The sequence below is a fragment of the Hordeum vulgare genome, chromosome 2H (assembly GCF_904849725.1).
Source record: "Hordeum vulgare subsp. vulgare chromosome 2H, MorexV3_pseudomolecules_assembly, whole genome shotgun sequence".
In the NCBI taxonomy this organism is placed as follows: domain Eukaryota; kingdom Viridiplantae; phylum Streptophyta; class Magnoliopsida; order Poales; family Poaceae; genus Hordeum; species Hordeum vulgare.
In genome coordinates this window covers 574,999,144-575,008,729 of record NC_058519.1, presented here as the reverse complement: position 1 = coordinate 575,008,729, position 9,586 = coordinate 574,999,144, and the positions used below count along the sequence as shown (strand labels likewise).

The 9,586-nt window shown below is 43.1% G+C and overlaps 1 protein-coding gene across 2 annotated transcripts; it reads left to right on the top strand.

Annotated features, from left to right (window-relative positions):
• The first annotated feature begins 236 nt into the window (after positions 1–236).
• LOC123427409 (dol-P-Man:Man(7)GlcNAc(2)-PP-Dol alpha-1,6-mannosyltransferase) lies at positions 237–7,940 on the top strand. Of its 2 annotated transcripts, none has more exons than XR_006622396.1 (20): positions 237–377; positions 504–589; positions 998–1,039; positions 1,161–1,206; positions 1,426–1,512; positions 1,627–1,682; positions 2,656–2,773; positions 2,873–2,931; positions 3,268–3,339; positions 4,001–4,064; positions 4,158–4,261; positions 4,672–4,743; positions 5,088–5,174; positions 5,265–5,332; positions 5,610–5,678; positions 5,762–5,844; positions 6,058–6,148; positions 6,635–6,715; positions 6,953–7,018; positions 7,307–7,322. XR_006622396.1 is itself a non-coding variant. In XM_045111444.1 (20 exons), exons 1-20 carry the CDS (start codon positions 323–325, stop codon positions 7,626–7,628), a joined length of 1,500 nt encoding a protein of 499 aa, XP_044967379.1. In that variant the 5' UTR covers positions 245–322; the 3' UTR covers positions 7,629–7,940. The 2 variants fall into 2 exon arrangements, 1 of the variants encoding a protein (XP_044967379.1); XM_045111444.1 differs by lacking the exon at positions 6,635–6,715 and adding an exon at positions 7,548–7,940 and having other exon boundaries at positions 245–377; positions 7,307–7,400.
• The last annotated feature ends 1,646 nt before the right edge of the window (positions 7,941–9,586 follow it).

Here is a 9,586-nt window from a genome sequence, read left to right as displayed (position 1 = left end):
AAAAAATAAAAGTAAAATTCAAAGAATACGCTCAAAGCGCAACACATAACGACAACGAAAAACACGTCAAATAACAGCACGCCGTGTGCTGAAAGGCTACGGAAGGAGTGCTCGCTAACTAATAACTCAGACAATGCCCATATCAGCCGAGTGCTAAGAGTTTCCTGGGCCGTTCGCATTTACTGGGCTGCTTAGGGTAGCCACGGCCAATAATTAGCCCGAAATCACTGTAAGAAAAAGATTAACCCGAAGTCCCGGACCGGCGAAGCGGTTGGGCTCGACCGGAACACCAAACGCACGAACCCACTCGCCGGCCACCGAGATGGCTCCACCGCCGCCCGCCCCTACGCCGGCGGCAAGGCTACTGAGGGAGTACGGTGAGTCGCTTCGCTTCGTCGCTCTCCATCCCGTGCTTGCTTTGTGGCTCGCGAAGCTTCTAGAACTTAGGGTTCTGCTGCTGTGGAGGACTTTGGGGATCTGATGCGTCGGGAGCTCGTTTGCAGGGTGGGACCTGATGCTCGGATCGATTGCCGCTTTCTACGCCGTCATGGTGCCTTACACCAAGGTGGAGGAGAGCTTCAATGTGCAGGTTCGTGTTTGGGCTTCCCCCCTGCTTGAATAGTTCAAACTGCCCAGCTTGTAGTGTCACATGTGCAATTTACATGATGGGAAGGGTGCTTCCTCATGATAATTCGGGTTCCATCTACGCACCTGTATGTAGGACTGCCTACGAATTTATATCTGACAACTTTCCCCTTAGGCGTGGTAGTTCATTTGCAAGCATTTTGCTGTTCAGAATCCGTTTCATTCAGTAATTTTCATCATACAGTGAATTGAACGAGCTTTCCTTTCTCAATATCAATTTTGGTATTAGTTAAGTTTTGGATTTCCCACCTTCAATTGGTTAAGTTTTAATTAACTGTATTTGTTATGCTTGCACTAGTACTGTCAGTAATTCCAACTGCTTCAGCTAACGTTCGAGTCATCTATTCTCTAGGCCATGCATGATATTCTGTACCACAATTATCACATTGATAAGGTAACCTTAGCTGCTAATTTCCCTCCAGTTTCCCTTTTTTCAATGATGCTGTTAGTTAATTACCTTAAGATGTTTGTTTGTTGATTTCTGTAATATTTTGTTTCTCTCCAATTTGCTGCAGTATGACCATTTAGAGTTTCCTGGCGTTGTTCCTCGGACATTTATAGGTAATAATCATGCGGCCATGAAATCCTTGATTTGCACAGCATGATCCAATATATTCTTATAAACAACCAATTGAAGCCTAGTTCAAGCTTAGCATGTAAGAACTGAGAAGTAATTGATCAGATCTAGATAGCAGTAAACGAGTAAACACGATTTACCATGTATGCTTGTGTGGACGAAGAATCACAAGACATTAATATCGTGTGCTGTCTGTTTTCCAGGAGCATTGGTAATAGCTATTCTCTCATCGCCTGCAGTTCTCATAATAAGTGCATTTCATGTTCCAAAGATTTATAGTCTTCTAACAGGTGATTATCAATTTATCATGAGCTTAAAACATGCTTCAAGTTTATGTTGTTTGCTTATGACTTCCTGGTTAACATAGATTTGACAGATTGATGTTTTTTCTGTTTGCTTTTTAGTTCGATTAGTATTGGGCTGTGTTATCCTGACGACTTTGAGACTTTTCCGAGTTGAGGTATTTTCTCTTTTCATTTCTCCTTCTGTCTCACTGAATGTTGTCAATCTTTTTTTTTTTGCCGATGTTTATATTTACCATAGCTGCCCCTGGAAGTGAATAACAATTAAATCCACCAATATATTTTCCTTTGACTGTCAAGCCAACTCATGGGGAAGGAACCAAAATTGGAAAATGATTCTTGCTTATGGTGTTGCGAGAAAGCATGGAGGTGATATGAATAGGGAAGAGAATCCTGGTTCTTTGGGTGTATAAAGTGCTTACAATTATATTTGAGCTACCAAAATGGTTACAATTTAAGATTGAGTCGATCTAATTCATTTCGTCCTTCCCTAATCAAACTTTTCTTTCCAAACTTACCTTTTAACTCCTTAAGTCGTGACATAGCGGGCAAGGAAAATATTCTTAGTCCCGGACTCTGCAGCCAGCATCGGATCTAGCTCTGTTCCATGAGCATGGGGTGACTGGGGTTGCCGGCTATATGGCAGGCCCCATAACACACTTGTCAAATTTGGATTTGTCACTTCAGTAGATCCTTAATACCGTGATCCGAATTTTAAGACTCGCTTTAGTGGAAGAATACCTAAAATGCATGATTATCTTTTTGTACAGCGAGCATATGTCCTCAGTATGCTGGTCTCGATTGAAATCCTAGCTTTTCTTGCCTGGTTTAAGCAGATAGATTTTCAAACTATACTTCTGAACCAGCTCAAATTCCACAGAGTAAGTTTCTTTTAATAAACTTATAAAAGAGAACTTAGTTGCTGTCCGAGAATTCTGCAGAAACTTCGAAGTAGTATCATCATGAATCATCTTATCCACAATGTCTCTTTGGCATGTATTTCTTTTCCTTGACTGTTCTGTGTCCATTTCGAGTAACTTTTCATTGGATTTCTTTGTATAACAATGAGCATGAGCTGTTGCCCTGTCCTTGGCAATATCATGATTTGCTTGACTCGTTTCTGACAAGCAGGTCAAAAAAAAGTTTGGTCGCCATGTTGAAGCATTCTTTGTGGTACTAACTGCTATCCAGTTTCACGTTTTGTTCTACTCAACTCGGCCTCTTCCAAATATCTTAGCATTCGCTTTAGGTGGGCACACTACTGTTACTGTTTATTAATGTCGTAATACCATTAATCTACTTAGGAGATTGTAGTATTCATAACTCATATGTGCTTTCTGTGATGCAGTTAACTTGGCGTACTCTTTCTGGTTCAAAGGAAATTACCTACGCACATTACAGGCACTGGTATGCCTTCTTTGGCGCCACAACCTTAGCTTCATTCATTGTTATCTATGTGCTGTCTTAACATATATTTACAGACTACAGGAATAAATTGTTCATTACCAATTATCATATACAATGACGTCTCGAAAGTTACCTACTGTGCATGAAAATATTAAGTACACCGAATGTGGAGTTCTGGGAATTTTGATATAATTCTTAGTTCTTACTCCGGGTTCAGGGGTTCAATAAAACCTGCTGTTATTTTACTAAATAAAAATATTTCCTACGTCACTTGAAGACCAGCAACATATGCTGCATTTCTGTCGAACTGTGTGTAATTCTCCGTTTTACTTGCAGATTGTTGCAGCCGTTGTGTTTAGATGTGATATGATTCTACTTCTTGGTACAATAGGGGTTACACTTCTGCTGGTGAGTGTCTGGCTTATCAGACTCTATTCCCTTTGAACACTTGCATGCCAATTGTATCTCTCTATATTATACTATTCAAGTAAGATGGATAGGCATATTTGACTAGGAAGCAAGCGAAGCAAGTCCCTCCATACCAGCTAGCAGTCTTGTTTAGGGAGCATCCGTCTTTCCTGAGTCAGGCTCCCGGGCGCCTATGAAATTATGTGCAGTACCAATTTTTAAACTACGTATTACTTGGTTGCTTGTTTGACTTGAGTTCCACGTAACTTTTCTCATGCAGACATATTTCTGCAAGGTTCAGTTCAGTTGATGTTTTATCACATCAACTTTTGTGTTTCTGTAGTGAATTAGTTAAAGTTGTGTCAAGGATGATAACATGTGAGGTTTGAGGCGTGGCGCAGTAGACTATTATGAAATGACACTCGCTATACTAACCTTTCACAGTCATGTTCATATTTACTTATTTGCATTTGGATAATGTACATATTACTCCCTCCGTCCTAAAATAAGTGTCTTAAGTTTAGTATAACTTTATACTAGAGCTAGTGTAAAGTTGAGACAGTTATTTTGGGACGGAGGGAGTATTGTCTACTAATTATTTGTGAAGTTAGAGCTGCGGACTGAGGTACACTAAGATTTGAATTTGACAATGCCATGACAGAGCAGGTCTTTTTCTCTAATGGAAGCTGCAAAGTGTTGCATAAGCACTGCTCTTTTGTGCATTGGTATGTTTCTCTATACTGCCTTGAGCTTTGAAACTAATTTTCACGTGAATGTTGTGTACGAAAGCTTGATTTTCTTTGCATAATCTCTTTCAGGTTTCACGGTACTAGTTGACTCGATAATGTGGCAGAGGATCCTGTGGCCGGAATTTGAAGTTTTCTGGTTTAATTCAGTTCTGAACCGAAGTTCAGAATGGGGTGTATCCTTTATGTTTTTTTTTGTGGAACTGCAGTTTATTTCTTTTTTGATAAAAATATACATGTTGAGAATGTCTCTGTACAATAATGGTCGCTAATACTTTGCAGTGCACTTTGGGACATACCATTCTTTGTCTTATGAACCAGAAATTTCTTTCTTTCCCTCCCAATTATACAAGTTTGTTATCCTTTTTCGTTAACTTTTGTGGAAACTTTTGATATGCACAGAACCTTCCATTTTACCTATGTATGCATGTGCACAAAAGGAGGAAGCATACACATATTTGTTGGATTTCAAGAGTTATCCTCTTATTTCTTGATTCGTATAGGAGGACCTCTGTAATATCCAAATGACACTGTTGTGATTTGTGAAGGACCTACCTCTGTTCTCCATAACTATTGTACTATTCAGACACATTCGATCCATTGGTACTTCACCTCAGCACTTCCACGCTCCATGCTTGTAGCCTATCCTCTTTGCTTGGTAAGATATCTTGGCTACAGCAAATACATGTTATGCACTGGTTTATTTTGCGTCCATTTCATCTTGTTTGTAGTGCCCATTTCATCATGTTTGTAGTATGTATAACAATCGAATTCCAATTAGATCAACATAGTCATAGTTAGTTAATGTGCTACCTCTAAAAAAGTAAATTAACATGCCACTTCTACATGGAATTTATGTGTAAAATATTACCCTTTTTTTGAATCAGCTAATGGTTTTATTGTGATGTACGTTTTGAGTAAGTAGTTAAGGCATTATTGGTCATTATAGTGATGCTCAAAAACAGGCAAGTTATCTCATCAGGCCTTCCTTTCTAATACCAGGTTGGTGCTCTTCTTGATAGGAGGATAGTGCCATACGTGCTTCCAGTCACCTTATTTGTTGTACTCTATTCAAAACTCCCACATAAGGTTATTCTCATTGCCTGGATATTTTTTAGTTTATATATCTGTAGAACATTAAGCTGATCTTTCACATAATGGCCGCTATTTATATTTCAGGAGCTCCGTTTCATAATTGCCTCAGTACCCATGTTTAATGTGTCAGCTTCTCTGGCCGCAAGCAGACTGTGAGTATATAACCATTATACTATGTTATCTACTTCCTAGAGGGAGTACCATTTAAACAGTGTGACTAATGCAAGATAGCAATGATGGCTTCCTTTGTATACCTGCCTTTTGACATCCTTCATATTGTTGTCGTTCCGCCCTTTATTCATTGCTTCGTGAGACCGGTTGACTTCTCCATCCTCAGCTTGTTGAATTGCATGGTGGAGTTAGGGCTCCCATATAAAACTCTTCGTGTTTTTGGCTAGTCATTTTTTGTTTTTCTTCATTCTTTTTCAGATATAATAACCGAAAGAAAACTGGTTGGAATTTCCTTTATGTTCTCATGCTTGGTGCCTTTCTTGTCAGGTAGACTAATGATTGTAACATGTTGCCATTTGAATTAACGTAAGATATGTCACTGACTGAAAACTAACATATAAATCTGTTAGTCTTGGGTACTCTGCTGTGAGTTTCATGGCCTCCTATAGCAATTATCCTGGTGGACATGCTCTAAAGGCTCTACATGAAGCAGGTGAGCTCTACACCAACAAAAATTTAATATATGTTTCGTCATCGGTTCTGTTGTATATATGCAGATACTACAAACATAGGTTACCTGTACTTTACTCTGAATTGCAAACACCAAATAACAAATGAGCTGCTACCTAGTATTCTATACTGTTTTAGCATGGGTATGTTGACAATTGGTGACCTTCTATTCAACTTGGTGTTCCTTTTCTGCAAGATTCTTCCATGAAAGAAAAAATGGTCCACATTGATGCCTTTACCGCGATGAGTGGGGTTTCTCGTTTCTGCGAAAATGGATACCCTTGGAGGTACGCTACCACCTACAAAAGCACAAAATTTATTGTGGAATGTTGAATCATGCATATCCCTTTGCTATTCCCTGGTCGACATAAAAATGGTTCTCTTGTACCAACTACTCTTTCACTTCTTTTAGCAAAGTATTCTTATGAGTACCACCATGCATACTACATCACGTGCTATTACCTTGTATGCTCTGATGCTTTGTGCCAGTAGTCCTTTATGTACATTCTTGGCATCTGACTAGTCCTAGTTGGACTCCAGTTATAATCATGTTCTTCTTACGAGAAGAGTTTATAATCATGTTCTAACTATGTGGCACAAAGTGCCATACACAGACGAGATGTTATATATGAGCCCCTAAATGGCAACTTGAAGGATACCAATCTTATCTTTTTCCTACTTGAATAACTCACCTGCCTATTTGAATAGATACTCCATATCTTTTTGAGTGTTACCTAATCCTATATTCCTGAACATAACACAAGAATTGTTAGTGTTTCTGTCCCAGCGGCTCTGTATGGACTAGGTGACACCAGAGAGAAATGTAGAAATCATTAGCCCATCAGTTGATTAACGTTAGTTCTCTTTTCACATTGCACAAAGGTTGATACTGTGTACCGTTCTGATTTTTGTTACCCCCTCCGATCCGATCCATTGCACAAAGGTTGATACTGCGCATCGCTGGTTTACTAAACAAACAAGTAATATGGATCGGAGGGAGTAACTTTGTTTACACGGTTAGTGAGCTTCCATTGTCTCTTACATCTGAATTCTTGCGCTTATATCTGGACGCACATTTTGCTCAATGTCAGGTACTCGAAGGAGGAGGGCATTTCCGTCGAAGAGTATCAGAATAGAAATTTCACCTATTTACTGAAGTGAGTATAAGTAGTACGTAGTTTGTTTCTTCAATCTGCTAGTTTTTTTTTTTTTGGTCATCCTCTCTTTGTTTGAAATGGAAACTAAAAACCGCACGAACCACTGCCAAGTGGCCCTTGGAAACCCATGGGGGGCACTTTGAATATGCGAGAAGAGGCAGACCACCCAAAGAAAAGAAAAGAAGAAAAAAACGTCTTCCCCCTTTTGACACGGGATTGGTTGATAAGAATCTCACGCCGTGATGCTTTGGTCTATCTTTCTTTGTTGTTGTTGGACACATCGAACAGTGAGCGCCGCTACATCAGTGGCTACAAGTGCCTGTTTGGCGTGGACGGATTCTCCAGAGCCAGAATTCAACCCCGGTCTCCACCACTTTCCCTGGTACGTTGTCGTCAGCCGCACACGGCGGCCTCACCTCGTCGTCTCGCCTGACAGCTCTTCCACCCCGGCCATATGCCGTGTTCTGTCTAAGCATTTATGCTCCTATTATCTGTCGCTAATCCAGGCCAGCATTTGCTGCTGCTGCAGGTGAAAGTGCCGAAAGTGTTTGCACATGGGAACGCGGGAGATCCCGGTATTCTCTCGCTGGATTGGCCCGGCTGCCCCTGAGATGAGATAGGCAGGCGAGGCGACGATGCCCAGATCTCTGTCGCGGGACAGGCCGGACCACCAACTAGTAGTAGAAACAGTTGAAGATGCGGCAGCGTGCGTGGCTCCAGCTCCAGGTGGACAGCTCCTTCCAGTCTCAAGCGTGCATGTTTGTAAGGTTAATACTGGAACGTCGCAGTCTGGAGCCAGAAAAATCGAGGATCTCTCTCTCTGTGTGCGCGCGTGTGTGCGAGCTTTGGCCTATGCCTTTGTGGCATCGCTGTCCTTTTATCTGGTTGTACTAGTAGACAAATAAAGGAACACAAGGGACGACATGACGGTGTGTTTAGGCCTTAGGGAGAGCAAAGGTGGGTATTCTATCTATCTATCTATCTATCTATCTGCAGTGCATCAGTGCGGGTGCTGTGTGTCTCCTAGTCGATGACACGTCCGCTGCCGAAAGTCTGCATGTGCCGCTAATCGTGTGAGGCCAAACCGCGGATTGCTCTTCCCACGCTCGCGAGTTGACACTTGACGCGGGCAAGACCGGCCGGGCGGCACGACACGCTGCCGCCGCAGCAGGTGGTCCGCCGTTGGTTCACCCTCGCGTCCCCCGCTGCTGCTCGCACGTCGCTCGCTTGCCCGTGCTCTGGCAAGGGGCAGCGTCTGTCTGACCGTATAGGCGCGATCTCGGCAGATCCTGACTCTGACACGGTGACACCACGGTCAGGGTGGAAGGATTGCTTTGCTTCGTGTCTCCTCCTGCTTCCGCGGCTGCACCTGCCCCCTGGCACGCACGCCTGCATGTGCACTGACGGGCCAGTCACCATGCAACCCGGTCGGTCGGTCGGTCGGTCGGTCAGACCCCTCTTCTTCTCATTCGCAGAAACAAGACCTCTCTTCTTCTTCGGCCGTGCTCCCGGACCACGCTAAGGACTCGAGTGCACCGTACATTCAACAACGCCGGGCAGGATCGGATCGGATCGGCTAGCGAGGCACTCGAAACGCCGTTGGAAATCGAGCCTTGCCCTTGCCTCTCGCCGTCGTCGTCATTGCTTCAGGACTAAGGCAGTCGTGGTCGTGTAGGATGTTAGGACAAGGTCATGGTCATCGGCCGACGGGGCATACGGCAAAGAAGCACGACCAACGGATTGGGTGGCAAACTGAGTCAGTTCAGGCTTGATGGAGACATAATGCTACGCTAACGACCTAATCGCGTCGGTCACTGATCTCTTTGACGTTGCTTGTCTCTTGGAAAATTTAAAAGGAGCAAAACGCCCGATTTTTTCATAACACCGCGGTTTCAATGGAAATGTTGGTCGTCAAAATAAAGAAGGAATGTTCCATTTGGAGTTCGCAGGCATCAAACATTTGCGTAATATAATGCCGCGAGAATAGCGTCCTGTGATTCGGCCTTGGGCCACGAACTCTGAACTTCTCTCTTTATCAATGAAGCTTATAAATCTTTTGTCTAGTTTCAGAAAAAGAAAAGAAAAAGAAGAAGCGACGAGTAAAAGCGATCAGCACAAGTACGTGCACGACCTCGCCAGTCGCCGCGGTCCGGCCCTACCTGCTCCTCCGTCGTTGCATCCCCTTCGTTCAATTCAATTCCTTGGGCACCATTCCGTTTCGTTTCATTATTGGGGCGCCTGGTCGGTGGCCATTTGTTTAGCCAAGCCTAACTGTCCCGTATTATTCCCCTGCCACGATCTGATCTAATCCTGGAGTACTACTCATGCTAGAGTAGAGTAGAGTAGAGTAATTCAGCGGCCCCAGTCGCTGCCGTCCGCGGCGAGCCAACCGAACCTATGAGGACACTGTGCGTGCGTGACGCCGTCCACATCCACACGCACAGGATTTTTTATCAAAAAATCCACAAACCGAATGTTATTGTTAAAAAAGAATATATGCGGTACGAAATGCGAGAAGAGATCCTCACTTCTCGTGACGGCAGGCGCGCCGGATGACACGTGGCACCA

Excerpts from the sequence above, each read along its gene's own strand:
- LOC123427409 (XM_045111444.1), top strand. The coding sequence starts at position 323 with ATGGCTCCACCGCCGCCCGCCCCTACGCCGGCGGCAAGGCTACTGAGG. Across the intron at positions 3,340-4,000 it reads TAGGGGTTACACTTCTGCTG|AGCAGGTCTTTTTCTCTAAT; the intron begins GTGAGTGTCTGG and ends ATGCCATGACAG. Across the intron at positions 4,744-5,087 it reads TAGCCTATCCTCTTTGCTTG|GTTGGTGCTCTTCTTGATAG; the intron begins GTAAGATATCTT and ends TTCTAATACCAG.